The following is a 19040-nucleotide window of genomic DNA, read 5'->3' as shown; positions in this document are numbered from 1 at the left end:
ACACACGGTGTTCACACACACACACACACACACACACACACACACACGGTGTTCAGTGAATATTTCTGTGTTTTAAACATGGAAGCACACTGTTAATAATCCTACTCCAAATTGGGTGTCTATTGCTCATGCCTGTATTCCTAACTAGTCAGGAAGCTGAGATCTAAGGAGCCAAGGTTTGAAGCTAACCTGGACAGGAAAGTTTATGAGATTGTTTATCTCCAGTTAAGTACCACAAAGCCAAAAGTGGAGGTGTGGCTTAAATGGTAGAGTGCTAGCTTTGAGCCAAAAAAGTTTAGGGACATCAACCAGGCCCTGAATTCAAGTCCCAAGATTGGCACCCCCCTCAAAAAAAAAATCCTATTCCATGTCTACATAATGGATAAGAGAAGAAATTATATGACATTAGAAAGGGAATCAGTGCCTCAGGTATTCTGTTCTCCATTTTAGTGTCAAGTTCTAAATATGGGATAGTTTTCTAAACTGTTGGAGTGTTGGTGGTTGTTTCTGTGTATATTTGGTTTGGGGAAGGTCAACTGGGCTGGTTAAGATTCATAATGTGTGTGGTTTCCTTTGAGGATAAAAGGAAGGTAAAATCAAAGCTTGGCTTGGCTCTTTACTTTTTACAGTGGAAATGACACAAATAATTAGTCATTCTCTAGTACTCATAACTACTCATTTAGACAACCTCAAATAGAACCAAGAAATTTGTTATGTAGTGTTTTAGGAGGGTGGGATAGAAAGTTGGAGGAGCCATTAAAAACCCCTTGTTCATCCTGCAAATAAATATTTGTAATATGTACCAAGCCCGGTCCTAGGGTGGCATAGAGGATTCAGATCAAAACAGGATAATGCTCTCTTGAATTATTCAGTTTCTGTAATGGAATAAGAAGCTTTCTAGAAGCATTTCATAGAAAAATATTTTTGACTAGACTACTGATCTCATTTATTTGCAGTTTTTAAATTTATTACATTCAGAGACTTAGACTTAAGTATAAGGTGTTATCATTGTTCACTTACAGTGCAAACATGAGAGTTCTTTCTTGGAAATTATTGGAAAAAGAGCAAAAGTGCTATATGCCTGATAAGCTGGTTAAAAATTTTTGGCAAATACTGTTTTTCTAACAATGCAGACTCATTAAGGAAACAGTTTTTGTCTCACTAGATAGTCTTGGTGTTTTTCTTTTCTGATCTCATGATTTGCTGGACATGATGTTTCCGTGGCTTCCAATAGTTATTCAATTGCAAGACAAATATTAGAGAAAGAATGTAAAAATCATTTATTAATGCCCAAGGAAAACTAAAACCTACAATAAAATTAACAAGTTTTGTGGGCCTTATCTTCTTTTGGTTTGTTTTTAAACACAGGGCCTTCCTGTGTACCAACCTGTCTTCAGACTAGAGATTTTGCTGCCTCAGCCTCCTAGATGTTGGGATATTAAATGTTTGCCACCATAGATGGCCTATCCCTCCCTTCCTCACTTTTCCTCTTCTTTCTCCTTCTCTCCTGATATTCCAGTCATCTTCCTGTTCCCGATTGTAGATGAGAAAAATGACACTTAGAGAAATTTGAATGTTTTACTTCAGTTTACCTGAATATGGAGGCATTGCTAGGATATGTCACTACCTCTTAATATGCAGGACTGTGCCCTTCATTTGCCTTTTACTGTTACTATAAATTTTGAGAGAAATTAGAAAAAATCATCTCTATGGGGGGAAATGAATTATACCTACAATGATATTATGTGCTACCAGGAAGTTATTACCATGCAGCTGTTGTAGCGATGACAAGCTGACATCACCCTAGAGTGACCGGAACAGCCTAGTACAAAAATTGCTCTGCCTGTTCCTAAAATAAATTGAAAACAACTGAATTTCCAAAGAGACATGCCTCAGTATGAGCAGCTTGTAGACAGTGCCAGGTATATTTAAGTTCTCTATTAAAAATATGGATTCATACAGAATATAAAAAATCCACTTTCAGGGCTGGGAAGGTGGCTCAGTGGTAGAGTGCTTGCCTTGGCATGCATGAGGCCCTGGGTTCGATTCCTCAGCACCACATAAGCAGAAAAAAGCCGGAAGTGGTGCTATGCCTTAAGTGGTAGAGCGTTAGCCTTGAGCTGAAGAGCTGAGGGACAGCGCCCAGGCCCAAAGTTCAGGCCCCACGACCGACAAAAAAAAAAAAAAAAAAAAAAAAAAAAATCCACTTTCACACATATATGCATAGATATATGTGCATGTGTATATGTGTTTGTATACAAGCACATGTACACATATTTTAATAAAAACATCTTCCAAAATTGAAACTATTTAGAAATGCCTTAATTGATTTTATAAAAGCCTTCCTGTAGATATTTTCTCTAGAAGTTGTCTTTACAATTGCAGTGACTTAATGCTCTTAAGGGTGAAATTTTCTGGTTTGTGATTTCATTTAGCAGTGTAACAAATGTATAGAGCTTGATTGACATAATTTTTAAAAGTCAAAGAATTTATAGATGTGAGTCACCAGTACACAAGCCTGTGTGTGTGTGTGTGTGTGTGTGTGTGTGTGTGTGTGTGTGTGTGTGCGTGCGCGTGCGCACACATGTGCGTGTTTGCACACACACCCAACTTGGGGCTTAAACTCAAGGCCTGGAAACTGTCCCTGAGCTTCTTTGCTCAAGACTAGTGCTCCATCACCTGACCCCTACCTATACTTCTAGCTTTTTGGTAGTTAATTGGAGATAAGAGTCTTACAGACTTTCCTGCCTCAGCTGGCTTGGATTCTGATCCTCAGATCTTAGTGTCCCAGGTAGCTAGTATTACAGATATGAGCCCCAGCACCTGGCAAACCTATAAATTTTTACTACCTTTTTTTTTCTTTCAGTCTGTAGTGTTGTTAGTTGCTGAGCTATTCTAATTTGTATGATAATTTAGTTTAACCCACATTGAATTACTTCTTGACATTAAACTTTTAAATTGAGCAAATTTAAAGTGAGCAAATTCTCTAAAAATAGGATATTGGAAGGTAGATATTGGAAGGGTAGAACCACACTGAACAGGGATTAGGAGATCTGACTATATGTGACCTTAGGAAAATTTGTATTTTGGGAATACTAGTTTCTATATCCATAAAAAGAGAGAGCCAGAGGGAAACAACATAGGCTTTGCAATTTGACAAACTTGTTTCGGATCCTCAACCTGTGTAAGTAGATGATATTGGTCAGTTTCCTTACCTGGAGAAATAGCAGTACTTATCATAAAATTATTGTGAATACTATGAGGTAATGCATTTAAAAAGCCCTTGTAATAATGCCTGCAATAGAGTAAATGTTGTAAAATTATTATTAGAGAATCTTATGTCTATAAACTTCAGAAAGACTTTGAAGTATATGACGTTACAACTCAGTGACTGGGTATTGCTGATAATATTTAGAGAATGACTGGCTTTAATGTAGTGTTTACCACTGGAATGACTTAAGGCATTGTCTTGTTTTTATTGAATATTATTTTTGCTGAAAAACATTTCAGCTTTTGAAAATACCTAGCTGGGGGCTGGGAAGGTGGCTCAGTGGTAGAGCGCTTGCCTTGCATGCCTGAGGCCCTGGGTTCGATTCCTCAGCACCACATAAGCAAAAAGGAAAAAGCCGGAAGTGGCGCTGTGGCTCAAGTGGTGGACGCTAGCCTTGAGGTGAAGAGTTGAGGGACAGTGCCCAGGCCCAGAGTTCAGGTCCCACGACCAGACCCCCCCCCAAAAAAAAAAAAAAAAAAAAGAAAATACCTATCTGTGTCATCCTTTTCTGGGTTTTGCTCTTTAATTTCCAAAGTGGAAATGAAGTTAGTGGGGTTTTAGTAGGTGTGTTTTTTAAATTGTTGCAGGTTTTTGTTTTTCTTTCTCTCTTCTCCATCTTTCTCCAGCTTAAACATTTGACACCAATACTGGACTTTTCAAATCTTATAGCAAGGAGAATTTATTGCCTAGCAGCTAACATATAGCAGGAGAATTGAGTGCCTAGCAGCTTATGAAGAGGATATTTTGAAATATGAATGTTAGAATACTACTCAAAATATCCACCCTGGCTATATCTATTATTATTTATTTATTTATTTTTTTGGGTCCGGTCGTGGGGCCTGAACTCTGGGCCTGGGCACTGTCCCTCAGCTCTTCAGCTCAAGGCTAGCGCTCTACCACTTGAACCACAGCACCACTTCTGGCTTTTTTCTTTTTGCTTATGTGGTTCTGATGATCAAACCCAGGGCCTCATGCATGCAAGGCAAGCGCTCTACCACTGAGCCACCTTCCCAGCCCTATATCTATTATATTTATTTACTATTTTTTGGTGAATTTTAAAAATTGTTACTATATATACACACACACACACACACTATATATATATATATATATATATATATATATATATATATATATATATATATATATACACTATATACTATATATCTACTGTGCAGAGGTGTTACAGTTACATAAGTCTGGTAATGAGTACATTTTTCTTTTTGGACAATATCACCCTTTCCCTCATTCTTTCCCAGTTTTTCCCTACAGTTCCCATGTGTATTATTTAAAGTAAGTAATTTATTGCATCTTTAATATAAATGCAAATACTTAACAAGATGAAAGTAATACTAAAAGGCATTTCCTTATTTTTTTTCTGACAGGGCCAACATATTTCATTAGCACCTATTCATAAGCTGGAAGAAGCTCTATATGAATACCAGCCATTGCAGATAGAGACATGTGGACCACAAGTTCCTGAACTTGAGATGTTAGGACGACTTGGGTAAGTATCTAAAATAACTTCACATTGAAGAGCTGATGTGTGTATAGGACTTTTGGCTTATGTTTTTGGCATTTTAGTGTTCTTAGGTTTTCAATTTATAGAAGTTAACTCTTTTTTCACAAGAAGCATTGCTTAACTGTTTTACTTGGTACATTAATATTTTAGTGGGCTTGCTAGATTCTTTGAGATGGAGACTGGAATGCTTGCTTGCTTATTTATTTATTTATTTATTTATTTATTTATTTATTTATTTATTTATTTATTTATTTATTTATTTATTGTTGGTCATGGGCTTGATCTCTGGGCCTGTGTGCTGTCCCTTAGCTCTTCAGCTCAAGGTGAGTGCTCTACCACTTCAGCCTCAACCACTACTTTCGGTTTTCTGGTGGTTAATTGGAGATAAGAGTCTGAGGGACTTTTCCTGCCTGTGCTGGCTTTGAACTGTGATACTCAGATTTCAGCCTCTTGAGTAGCTAGGATTATAGGTGTGAGCCACTGGCACCCGGCTGCACTTTGCTTTTAAAACGCTGTCCTTTGCAGCCATATATGTGTCTTCCTTTTTTCCTTAAATTTTTAATGTTTTTTTTTTTTTTTTTTTTTTTTTGGGTCCGGTCATGGGGCCCGAACTCTGGGCCTGGGCGCTGTCCCTCAGCTCTTCAGCTCAAGGCTAGTGCTCTACCACTTGAGCCACAGTGCAATTTCTGGCTTTTTTCTTTTTGCTTATGTGGTGCTGAGGAATCAAACCCAGGGCCTCATGCATGCAAGGCAAGCGCCCTACCACTGAGCCACCTCCCCAGCCCCAAATTTTTAAAAATTTTGTTGTTGGTTTTTTAAGTTGGGACTGAACTTAGTAGTAAGCCAGTAAAAGTATGAATTTAGTTTCTTGCCATGGAAAAGGTTGATGTGTTCATTGTCTGCTGTCTGAGTGAAACTACATTTATTAGACATGTCATAAAATATTTTATAAAAGGTGTAATGTAGGGCAGGCCACATGGCTCAACAGTCATATATGTCCATCCTGGAAGTGAACCTGGGATAGTGGCTTTGTAGATGATGGAGATGGTCACAGCAAGTTGGTATTAGTATACTTAGGAAGTACTGACACATTTGTTTTTTAATGGAGCAAATCATCTCTTGGTTTTTCAACACAAAATATTGGATAAAAGGCCTATCTTAATAAAAGGAAATATTGTAAAGGATATAATGTGAAAAGAAAATAATGCATACAATGAGACCAAGCCAAAAAAAAAATCTAAGATGCTCAGCAGAAACAACAAAGATGGAACAAGTAATAAGCCTCCGTGTATCTTCAAAACCAAAATCTTTGACATGATGCACAGTATTTTACATGTGATTATTGGGGCTCTAAGGCAAATTGATCATTAAAATGATATTCATTCGCAATTTAGATAACTCTTAAGGCTAATTCTTGTTAGTTCTGTATTCTCAGTGCTCTATACCCTCCAAACATGAAACCAATATGATGTGAAACAAAACCTAAATTTCTTTTTGAGGTAATTAATTTATCAAATAATTGCCCTGTATGCTAAAATTGTAATTTGAGTCAGTAAAGAATATTTTGTTATAGAGGCCCAAGTGGACTAGGATAATCTTTCTCTTTCTCTCTGACTGTCTCTTTTTTGTGTTGGTTTTCGGGCTTGAACTCAGCACCTGGGTGTTATTTCTGAGCTTTTTAAAGGGCTTAGCTTTACTTTTGGCTCTCCCTCTCCTTCTCCCTCTCCCTCTCCTGTAGCTTTACTTTTGGCTTTCACTCTCTACCCCTTCTCTCTCCCTCCATGTCCCCCTTTTCTCATTTAATTGGAGTTTAGAGTCCTAAGGCTTCCCTGCCTGGGCTGGCTTTGAATCACAATCTTTAGATCTCAGTGCTTCTGAGTAGCTAGGATTACAGATGTGAGCTATCAGTACCAGTTTGAATAATCTCTTACGTCTGGTATATGATTTCTAAACATTCTCTTTAATTCTGTGTTACTATTTTTGTTTTATTTATTTATTTTTAACTTCACCAAAAGTATGTTTGTTCTGTTTCATTTTCCTGATACTGGAGTTTAACCTCAGGATCTTGACCTGTTTCGGTTGCTTACTTGGCTAGTACTCTACCACTTGAGCATGCTCTGCTTCTTACTGGTTATTTTGCAGGTAGATTCTTGCAAACATTTCTTTTTAGATGACTTTGAATCAGATTCATCTAGATCTCAGTCATAAGTGGATAGTATTAAAGGCATGAGCTACCAGCCCCCAGCTTAAGTATTTTTTTGTGTGTGTCTATATCTTGGGGTTTATTTCATTTTACATCATCTTTTATTTATTTATTTATTTTTATTGTGAAAATAAGAGGGGTTACAATTACAAGGGCAAGATAATGAGTACATTTCTTATCAAGTATTGTAGCCTCCTCCTTTGTTTCCCCTTCCCATCCCTTCCCATCCTCTCCTCCCACCAAAGTTGTAAAGTTCGTTTTCGACATAACAACTTGTACGTCTCATTGTTGCAATGGGTCCACCTGTATCCCTATTTAAATGATTTGTTTTTTCCCTTCCTCTCCACAAATTATACCGACATCAAATACAGTGAAAGCAGGCGTTATACCGTGAGGGAGGGACATACAAAGCAGCAAAGAAATAATCTTATAAATGTGTTAGAAACAATCGCATGAAAGAAAAAAACATTTGAATATGTATCTTAGGGTTCATTTCCCTAACATCAACTTATCTGACATTTTCTGCTTGACTCAGACATATACTAGTTATTGCAAATAAGGGAAACTATTGGACCTATGTTTCTTTGGGCCTGGCTTACTTCACTTAATATAATTTTTTCCAAGCCTTTCTGTTAAGAGTATTTTTAATATACAAAGTCGAAGGTATTTGTGAATTACAGTTTGTCTATTTTTTATCACCTGTACTTAGGTGATATTGCCAAAATCTGTGGTCACGACACATTTGCCTTATGTTTCATGATAAGCATTTTTGTTGTTGTTACTGTTATTTTGTGCTACTAGCGTTTGATCTCTCAGGTACCCATGCTTTCTAAACAAGCACTGTCCAGATTGCTTTTGGGTTAATTTGTTTTTTTTTTTTTTTTTTTTTTTTTAGTCAGTCCTGGGGCCTGAACTTTGGGCCTGAGCGCTGTCCCACAGCTCTTCAGCTCAAGGCTAGCGCTTTACCACTTGAGCCACAGCACCACTTCCAGCTTTTTCTGCTTTGTGTGGTGCTGAGAAATCGAACCCAGGGCCTCATGCATGTGAGGCCAGTACTCTACCACTGAACCACCTTCCCAGTCCCTGGGTTAATTTTTAATAGATAAAGATCCATCTTAATTCTTCTTTATATAGATACTCAGTTTTATTGAGCATAATTTGTTAAAAAGAGTCTTCTTCCATTGAATTGCCTTGGCACTTTTGTAAAAAAAATCATTTGACTATATTTTTTTTCAGGGGTTATTCCTAGAATCTCTACTATGTTGTGTTGGTGTTTGTGTCTGTCTCTACACAAGAACTGCATTATTTGATTACTTACAGCTTTGTAATAATTTCGAAATCAGAAAGTATGAATTCTATGACTTTGCTCATGTTTTTCAGGATTGTTTGGTCTGTTTGGAATCCTTTGAGATTCCATAAGAATTTTAGGGTTGGTTTTTCTATAGCTACATCAAAACATTGTATTTTGATAGAGATTAAATTAAATCTGTAGCTAACATTGGATAGTACTGAAAACAGTGTTAAGTGTTCTTAATGTTTTCTTCAGTTTCCTTCAGAAAGATTTCAGAGCTTTTGTTGCATAATTCTCTCATTGGTAATGACTATTTTAATCTGTAAGTATTTTATTGTTTTTTAAGACAATGTGAATAGAACTTCTTCAACTGCATTAGTCCTTACTTTATTAGGTATTCTCTTCAGGGTATCCAAGCATCTGACAAACTTCTATTTGACTTTGTGCTCTTTCCTTTGAAATCTTAGTCGCAGGCATTGATGACCTCATAATGCTTGCATTTTGTATGCGGTAGAATCAGTATCATGTGCATGCCTCAAAGGTTTGCCATTGGCACAAGTTGGGAGTAGGCCCTCAGAATGCCAGCAGCCACAGAAGACTTCCCGTTGTTTTTGAGAAACCTGAAGCCACTGTATGAGAACCAGCCATACACAGTGCCAAAGGACAGAGGAAGGTGGCAGACAGATATGAGATGGTACAAAGTTCAATTTATTAAGGACTTAGGAACAGATATATGCCTTGAGCAGTACCAAGAAATCATAATCTCTGAATACCTATGCATTATACCAAGGATTTATATACTAAGTTGAAAAAAGTGGGCTTTCGTCAAAAACTATTAATGTGAAATGTCAGAAAGAAATAGTCTGAGATTATTAGTGGGCACTGTAGCATCCTTGACTGATGCTTTCCAGGGTTATCTGGAGGGAAAAATGGCTGTGATAACTAAGGTAACTATAGTTGTATTAAGCTGGATCCCTACAGGTGGAAAACAAGGAACACAGTTGAGGATTTTCTATATAACGAACCATGTCATTTACAAAGAAGTGATTTTACTTCTTTCATATTAAAATGCCTTTTGTTTCTTTTCATGTGTAATTTCTATTACCAGTATTTTCAGTTCTTTCTATTATTGAGTAGAACTGATGAGATTGGGTGTTTGTGCCTTGTAGCAGAGCTGAGAGGAAGCATTTTTAACTTCCCTATATTGATTATGATATTAGCTGTTTTTTGTCAATTGCCTTTTTATAAATTGCATTTGTTGTGTTAAGGTAATTTTATCTTGAACCTATTTTGTTGAGAGTTTTTATTCCCCCCAATATACAAGGCTTTTTAGCTTTGTCAGATGCTTTTTGTGCATCTCTTGAGATAACAATATGGTTTTTATTTTTCATTATCTAATAAAGTATCACACTGGTTTATGAATGTTGTGAATCTGCATTCCAGAAATACCCTTATTCTTAAAAATTATTATTATTGTTGTTAGATAATTGTACAAAGGGGTTACAATTCCATACATGAAGTTGTGGATATAGTACTTCTCGGTCAATGTTACCCTTCATTCACTCACTCCCATTTTCCCTGCTTCCATCCCTACCTTCAAGTTACATAGGTCATTTTTTTTTCTTTTGTCAGTTGTGGGGCTTGAACTTTGGGCGTGGGCACTGTCCTTGTGCTCTTCAGCTCAAGGTGACTGCTCTACCACTTGAGCCACAGCGCCACTTCTGGTTTTCTAGTGGTTTATTGGAGATAAGAGTCTCATGGCCTTTTCCTGCCTGGGCTGGCCTTGAACCATGATCCTCAGATCTCAGCCTCCTTAGTAGCTAGGATTATAGGTGTGAGCCACCAGCACCTGGCTGTCATTTTTTTTTTTTTTACATAATGTACATTGAATACAATGACTATACATTTGCTCATCCTTCCATTCCTGTGTTGTCCCCTTACCCCTTCCCTGCCTCCACCCACCCTCTGAGAACATGTTTCCACTTCCTGGTATTTGTTTTTATAAACAGTACTTTAGTTGTTCAGTGGAGTTTTTCACCTTTGGATTCCTTCTCTGAATTTTTCTTTTCTTTATCCATTGTGGGATTTGAACTCAGTGCCTGAGCACTGTCCCTGAGCTCTTTCCTTCAAGGTTAGCTCTCTAATACTTGGAGCCACAGTGCCACTGCTGGTTTTGGTGGTTATTGAGTCTCAGGGACTTTCCTGCCTGGACTGGCTTCCAACAGCGATCCTTAGATTGCAGCCTCCTGAGTAGCTAGGATTGCAGGTGTGAGATACTGGCGCCTGGCTAAAAGGTATAGCCCAGGCTGACTGAACTCGTGAGCCTCCTGCCTCATCCTCCTGTTGATTACCCGCATGTGCCAACACAGCCAGCTCTTTACTTAGTTGTTTTGTTTGTAAATGTATCCAGCCCTGTATATGTTATCATGCATAGTTAGTTGTATTTTAGATCTAGATTCTGTATATGAGAGAAAACACATGCCATTGGTATGTATGAGTTTGGCTTACCTCACTTAACCTGATTTGTTCTAGGTCCATCCATTTCCCTGCAAATGACATAATGTTATTCTTTCTAATGGATAAGTAAAATTGCATTGTGTATATATACCACATTTTCTTGATCCATTCATCAGTTGTAGGGCATTTGGGCTGTTTCTGTAACTTGGCTATTGTGAATGATGTGGCAACGAATATGGATATACAAGTGTGTTTATACTGACTTGTCATGTTCTGGGTAGATGCTCAAGAGTGGTATGGCTATATCATAGGATAGTTCTATCTTTAGTTTTTTGAGGAATCTCTAAACCTCCTTACTAGTTTGCATTTGAATTCTTGATGTTGACCAATCTTACTGGGGTGAGATGCAATCTCTGTCGTTTTGATTTGCATTTTCTTTATTGCCAGGGATGTTGAATATTTCCTTATGTGTTTATTGGCCACTCAGACTTTTGAGAAATCTCTGTTTAGCTTTTTTGACCCTTTCTCGATTAGGTTATTAATTTGGGAGATTTAGTCTCTTGCGCTTCTTATAAATTTTGGATATTAGGCCCTTGTCAGATATAACTGGTAAAGATCTTCTCCCACTATATTAGCTGTCTTTAGTTCAGTTACTATGAATTCCCATTATCTTTGAGGTCTATATATTTTTGGGATGGTGTTGAATTTAGTTTCTAAACATTTTATTGACTATCTTTGCATCTGTATTTATCAGACATATCAGGTTTTAGATTTTTTTCCCCCTTGTGTTGTCTAGCCTTGAATTTGTGATTGTTTTGCTTCCACCTCCTCAAATGCTAGATTTTTGAAAGCTTGAGAATTGGTACTAGTTCTTTTAGCTATTTGGGAGAACTCAGTTTGAGGAAGTATCTTTGTCAGAAAGTTCTTGATTACTGTTTCAGTATTGTCATCCACAGGTCTATTTAGATTTTCTACTTCTCAACCTTTAGTAAGTTTTGTGTTTCTAGCAGCTTGTCCATTTCATCTGGGTTATCTGTTGTTGAATTCTGTAACTCATAGCATGCTCTTACAATTTTTACTCCTATAGAATTGGTAGCAATGTTTCAATATTAATTTTCAAATTTGTTGATCTTCTGTTTTTCTATCCCCCCAAAAAAAGAGAGTAGGGAATTGAAGTCTACAATTATTATTGTAGAATTTTTATTTTGTTTTGTTGTAGGAGCATTTCTCTTATAGACAGCCTAACCTCGAAGTTATTATCGTATTGGCTGCCTCAGTTTTCCACCCTATTTTTTGGCTCCGGTCTGCGGGTTCATTTCTGGATCTTCAGTTCTATTTTGTTGGTCCTCATGTCTGTTCTTGTGCCAGTACCAAGCTGTTTTGATTGCTATGGCTTTGTACTAGAGTTTAAAGTTTGGTATTGATGTTCTGTCAGCATTGTTGTTTCTGCTAATATGTTTTTTCCTATTTGGGGTCTCTTACTGTTCCATATAAATTTTTGGATTGCTTTCTCTATTTCATTAAAGAATGAGGTGGGATAGTGATGGGTATTGCATTAAATTTGTAGATAATCTTTGGCAATATTGTCATTTTCATGATGTTTATCCTCCCAATCCACGAGCATGGGTTTTTATTTCTACTTTCTTAGTTCTGCTTTAATTTCCTTTTTTAGGTTTTTAAAGTTTTTATGATAGAGGTCCTTCACTTTTTTGGCTAATTCCTAGGTATTTTATTTTGGGGGGGGGAGGGCTATCACAAAAGGAGATGCTTTCCTGATTTCAGCCTCACTCTTCTCATTATTGGCATACAGAAAAACCATTGATTTTTTTAAATTTAATTTAATTTTATTTGTGAACATACAATTACATGGGCAGGATAATGCGTACATTTCTTACCAAGCATTGCAGCCTCCTCCTTTGTTTACCCTTCACATCCCACATCCCTTCCCAGCCTCCCCCCTCCCCCCCAATCCCAATCCTTCTTCTTCCCCCCCCTCCCCCCCCCCCCCACAGACGTTGTAAAGCTCGTTTTGGACATGACAACTTGTACTTCTCATTGTTGCAACAGGTCCACCTGTATCCTTAAACAACTGGTTTTTCCCCATCTCCTCCACAAGTTATACTGACATCAAATATAGTGAAAGCAGGGGTTATACTGTGGGGGAGGGACATACAAAGCAACAAAGAGATAATGTTATAAATGCGTTAGAAACACATGCATGAAAGAAAAAACCATTAAAATACACATCTAAGGGTTCATTTTCCTGACATCACATTATCTGACCTTTTCCGCTTGACTCATACATATACTAGATATTACAAATAAGGGAAACCATGGGACCTATGTTTCTTTGGGCCTGGCTTACTTCACTTAATATAATTTTTTCCAAGTTTTTCCATTTCCTAACAAATGGGGCAATGTCATTCTTTCTGATGGAGGCATAGAATTCCATTGTGTATATATACCACATTTTCTTGATCCATTCATCTACTGAGGGGCATCTGGGTTGGTTCCATATCTTGGCTATGGTAAATAATGCTGCAATAAACATAGTTGTGCTGGTAGCTTTAGTGTGGTCTTGTTTGTAAACATTTGGGTAAATGCCCAAAAGTGGGATTGCTGGGTCATAGGGGAGTTCTATGTGAAGTCTTTTGAGGGACCTCCATACTGCTTTCCAAAGTGGTTGAACAAGTTTACATTCCCACCAACAATGAAGTAAGGTTCCCTTCTGTCCACATCCCCTCCAGCATCTGTTGTTATTAGAGTTCTTGATTTTTGCCGTTCTAACTGGAGTGAGGTGATATCTCAATGTTGTTTTGATTTGCATTTCTTTTATGGCTAGGGATGTTGAACATTTCTTCATGTGTCTATTGGCCATCCTTCTTTCTTCTTCAGAGAAGCTTCTCTTTAAGTCTTTCGCCCACTTATTTATTGGGCAGTTGTTTCTTTGAGGATTTGTTGTTGGGGGGTTTAATTTTTTGAGTTCCAAGTATATTTTAGATATGAGACCCTTGTCCGTTGTATGGCTAGTAAAGATCTTCTCCCAGTCCGTGGGCTTTCTATTGATCTTGCTAGCTATGTCATTTGCCCTGCAGAAGCTCTGCAACTTTATGCAATCCCATTTGTCCAACCTTTCTTTGATTTGTTGTGTTTCTGGGTCTCTATTCAGAAAATTTCAGCCTGAGCCAAGGAGACCTAGGGTTTCTCCTATTCCATCCTGTAATGTTTTCAGAGTGTCTGCTTTGAGTTCAAGGTCTTTGATCCATTTGGAGTTGATTCTGGTACAGGGTGATACATAAGGATCTAGCTTAAGTTTTCTACATGTAGTTAACCAATTTTGCCAGCACCATTTACTGAAGAGGCTGTCTTTCTTCCATTCTATTGTTTTAGCTCCCTTGTCGAAGATTAGATGGCTATAGGTCTGAGGTCTGTTCTTATGCCAATACCAAGCTGTTTTGATTACTATGGCTTTATAGTAGAGTTTGAAGTTTGGTATTGATATTCCTCCAGCAGTGTTCTTTCCATTGAGAAGCGTTTTTGCTATTCGGGGTCTTTTATTGTTCCATATGAATTTTTGGATTGCCTCTTCTATTTCCTTGAAGAATGAGGTTGGAATTTTGATAGGTATTGCGTTGAATTTGTAGATAGCCTTGGGAAGTATTGCCATTTTCACGATGTTAATCTTTCCAATCCAGGAGCATGGGAGGTTTTGCCATTTTTTAAGTTCTGTGTTAAAACCATTGATTTTTGAGGGTTAATTTTATACCGTGTTACTTTGCCAAAGTTTCAAATCTGCTCCAGTAAATAATGTAATATTAAGAGTTTTGATATCTTAACAGCTCATAGAAGCTCTATTTTGCAGCTTTTTAAAAAATAAACTTTGTTTTGGAAGTTTAAATAATTTCTCTTATCCTTGAGTTCACTTATTCTGCCTTCTCTATTGTACTCATCAGCCCACCAAAGGGATTCTTATTCTCTGATTTTTATATCTGACATTTTGTATTATAGTCTTTTTGGGATTTGTTGTCATTCCAGTTACTGCCATTGTACTATGAAGGCTTTAGGTTTCTTTCTTCTTGGTCCATTGTCACGTTGTGCTCAGTGCTGGGAACTTTTTTCCTAACTATTCATGTTCTACCCTGAGTATTCAAGAAGTTCTACCCCCTTGAGCCATAGAGAGTGTTCTCTTTTGGTGCTTTTCTCCTGCTGTTGTTTTTTATTTAGACTTTGTGGTGAGAGTAAAGAGTTTTTTTTTGATTCTTGATTCTTTGGTTACATTAGTCTTAGAATGTCCTTTATACCTAACCCTCAGAGTGATACTTCTAAGTGATCCTTTCTCAAAGGGTAACTACTTGTATCTCTTCCTTTAAGGGTGCAGAGGGATTTCCTGTCCTACCTGCTACTGTACATCTAAACTGTGTTGTTTTTGTTGGGTGTAGTGAGAGATTTAGGCATAAGTCAGTTCTTTATTCCCACACTCATCTCTGCTTTGTATTAGTAGAGGAACCTGGGAAAACCTAGAAGTTGGCTTTCTTCAGTGGTTGGTAGCTTTTGCCTTTTTAAATGTAGCATGGAGGTGGGAGGACCTTATTCTTTCTACTTTCTTCCCAAACACTCAACATTTGCTGTTCTAGTAGTGGAACAGTGAACACTGGTTTTTTGGTGTTTTTTTTAATATTTTTAACATCATTTTTTCTTGCATTTAGATATTGATGGCTTTATTCAATCTATTTCATGAAATAATTTCTTTCTTTCTTTCTTTCTTTCTTTTTTGTTGGTTGTGGGGCTTGAACTCTGGGCTTGGGCGCTGTCCCTGCACTCTTCAGCTCAAGGCAATTGCTCTACCGCTTGAGCTGTAGCACCAATTCCGGTTTTCTAGTGGTATATTGGAGATAAGAGTCTCACGGACTTTCCTTCCTGGGCTGGCTTTGAACCATGATCCTCAGATCTCATCCTCCTGAGTAGCTAGAATTATAGGCGTGAGCCACTGGTGCCTAACTATGAAATAATTTTTTAATCTTTCACTTTTAGTCTGCTATGGTGGTGGTATTGTTATATGATTTGGTGCTTCAGTTTGAACCCTCTGAAAATTCTATTGAAATAAATTTAGTTGGCTGTTTTTATTCTCAGTAAATTATTAAATTGAATAAAGTTGGGCAACATATTTTATTACCTAGAGCCCTATTTAGTTCCTTTTGCCTTTGCCATACAGTTTGGAATTTTAAGCCTATAATGTATCAGATAAAGTGTAATTTTGGTACTTATACTTTTTCTTGTTTTTGTTGTATTTCAGTCTGATTTGTTCTAAATTTGATAAATTAGGAGCCTAAATAACCTTTTTTAATGGTGGTAATAGTGGTCACTTACCATTAACCACAGAATATTTAGAATACAGTTTCATGGCTTTAGAAGCAGATCTTTGTCTCTCTCAACAAATACTGTATATGGATTCTATAATGATCAAAAAGACAAATTGTTCTGATTATAAATAAATACAAATGTTCTTCAGGCAGAACACATTTACTATAACAGTTTATTTTTCTTTTCTTTTTTTTGGGGGGGGGGTCCGGTCGTGGGGCCTGAACTCTGGGCCTAGGCACTGTCCCTCAGCTCTTCAGCTCAAGGCTAGCGCTCTACCACTTGAGCCACAGTGCCACTTCCAGCTTTTTTCTTTTTACTTATGTGGTGCTGAGGAATCGAACCCAAGGCCTCAGGCATGCAAGGCAAGCGCTCTACCACTGAGCCACCGTCCCAGCCCAACAGTTTATTGTTCTTATCTGTAATTAAGTAATTGAGGACAGTTTAGAGAATCAGAATTGCTAGAAAAGCATTAAAAAATTCCAGGAATTAGTTAATCTACACAAATAGAATGTATCTCGTATCCTTTCAGCCTTCTTACTTGCCAGAGGGATTCAAGCCTTCTTCTCCTCCCCCTCCCCCTCCTCCCCTCCCCCTCCTCCCCTCCCCTTCTTCCTCCTCCTCCCCCCTCCTCCTTCTCCTTCCTTTTCTGCTTGTTTCCCAAACTGGCTTGGAACTCATAGCTCAGCTGTCCTGCTGCCTCAGCATCTTTAGTAGCTGAGACTATAGATAGACATTATTTTACTATGTAAAAGGTATTAAATTCTGTATACATTTTTTTAAAATTTGGAGATAATATTAACACATGAATTGGGCTTAGATATGTGGTAAAAGAAGTCTTACTTGCTTTCTTACAAGTTAATTTTTTTTTATTACTCAGCTGTGTGCTTTCTTGCTGTTTTTCTTAGTACTATAGACCTAAGGATATATTTTTACCTGATAAACTAGAAATTGCTTTATAAATAAACTTCCCAAAGAATGATTTTTTTATCCTCCAAGGTACTGAAGATAAATTTACTTTGACCAAAGGTATAACATTTTCACATTAGTCCTAGAGATTATCCACATTTTCTAGATGATTACATCTAGTAAGTGTCAGTTATCCCTTTACAATTTCCTTTTTCACCCTACCTAGTCCTCTGTCTTATACTCTTTTCTCCTTTCTTTCCTGTGCAACAACAGTTCCATTTAAAATATTTATTCCTAGAGAATATATATTATAACAAGTTTAATTTCTATAGAGACAAATAGAAAATAGATCACCTTATTTCCATTTTATTATATACATCTTGAAAACTATATAATAAAATTAAAAGTAATACAATTTCATGTAGTGTCCCCTTTGTTGGTGCTAAAACATGGATATAGGCACTTTAAAATAATTGTAATTACAGTGTATATATATCTGTAGGGGTCCATGATATAAAGTTTTGGGAGATATCATTTCTCTGAAGACTGTACTTTGTTCTTTAATAAAACTTTGATACGAGGTTTAAAATGTAGTTCAGTGGTAGAGTGTTTTCCTAGAATGTGTAAGCACTGGGTTCAATCCCCCAAGCACTGAAGAAAAAAACAGAAGAAAATGAAAAGGAACAAGTACACTATCATGAAACCTTAACGTGATTATTACTAAAGTTTTTCTCTAAAGGTTATACTTCCATGTAGATGAAGAATGTATAGGAATTTCTCATTAACAGTATTATGAATATGTAATTGCATTTCAAATTACATTGATTGTTCTCACCTGCTTGCTCAAGGCACTATGTAAACATGATTTATTCTGTGCCAGTGGGATCAAGCACTGGGAAAACTTAACTGCTAATTGAAATTCCCTGGGCCATGGTCTTACTAGTTTTGAAAGCCTCACTAACTGGCAACATGAGATTATCTTTTTAATAATCAGTTAGCTTTCTAGTTAATATTTTATTACTCTTCAGCCAAAGAGGAGGTGTTTCTTTAATACAAATTATGTACATTATGACTTAAATATATTAATTCTAAGTTATTAATCAAATATAACTGATTTTAAATAGTTATGTTATACATTTAATATGAGCTGTTTATTTGTGAGCTTATTATACAAATAGGAAAAACATTGCCTGTCAAAGTATGAAGTAGATATCTTTATTGTTAAAAACTATTTTTTCATGAGCTTGATTAGATGTTACTTCTAAAATTCCTAAAGTATCAGTTGACAGATGAGAATTATAAGTAAGGAAATTGAAAATTGCTGTTAGAATTCAGGAGTTAGTGGCACACACCTGTCATTCTAGCTACTCAGAAGGCTTGAGATCTGAGTATTGTGGTTCAAAGGAAAGTCCATGAAACTTTTTTTTTTTTTTTTTTTTTTGGGTCGGTCATGGGGCTTGAACTCTGGGCCTAGGTGCTGTCCCTCAGCTCTTTAGCTCAAGGTGAGTGCTCTACTACTTGAGCTACAACGCCACTTCCGGTTTTCTAGTGGTTTTATTGGAAATAGGAGTCTCACGGTCTTTCCTGCCTGGGCTGGCTTTGAACCTTGATCCTCAGATCTCAGCCTCCTGAGTAGCCTGGATTACAGGAATGAGCCACTAGCACCTGGCTAGAAAGTCCATGAAACTCTTATCTCCAATTAACAACCAAAAAGTAGAAAATGGGGCTAGGGGTCAGGTAGTAGAGTGCTAGCTTTGACTTAAAAAAAAAAAAAAAATACTTCAAGGCAGTGCCTAGGCCTTGAGCTCAAGTCCCAGGACTGGAATACACATACAAAAATTTTGATTTTAGACATTTATAATTTATATTAGTATAATTTTATACAATTTTTTTGCTCGTATTCTTTTATGAGTTCATACCACATTTTAATGAATGTTTATGGACAGATGTCCATGTTATTTAAATATTTGAACAGTGAAACATAGTTAAAAGTAAGTATTTAAAATATAAATGAATTTGTGCATCATAT

General features: G+C 36.9%; 1 protein-coding gene across 1 annotated transcript in view; it reads left to right on the top strand.

Annotated features, from left to right (window-relative positions):
* Mnat1 (MNAT1 component of CDK activating kinase) overlaps positions 1-19040 on the top strand; it is a 131903-nt gene that overhangs the window by 69129 nt on the left and 43734 nt on the right. The window contains exon 7 of the mRNA XM_070032313.1: positions 4657-4778. Within this exon, the coding sequence (XP_069888414.1) occupies positions 4657-4778 (122 nt within the window). The remainder of the gene's footprint in view (positions 1-4656; positions 4779-19040) is intronic.

Source organism: Dipodomys merriami, unplaced genomic scaffold, assembly GCF_024711535.1.
Source record: "Dipodomys merriami isolate MVZ:Mamm:240054 unplaced genomic scaffold, mDipMer1.0.p SCAF_1, whole genome shotgun sequence".
Classification (NCBI taxonomy): domain Eukaryota; kingdom Metazoa; phylum Chordata; class Mammalia; order Rodentia; family Heteromyidae; genus Dipodomys; species Dipodomys merriami.
Note: the sequence above shows the minus strand (reverse complement) of the source record. Positions and strands in the feature narration are given on the sequence as shown.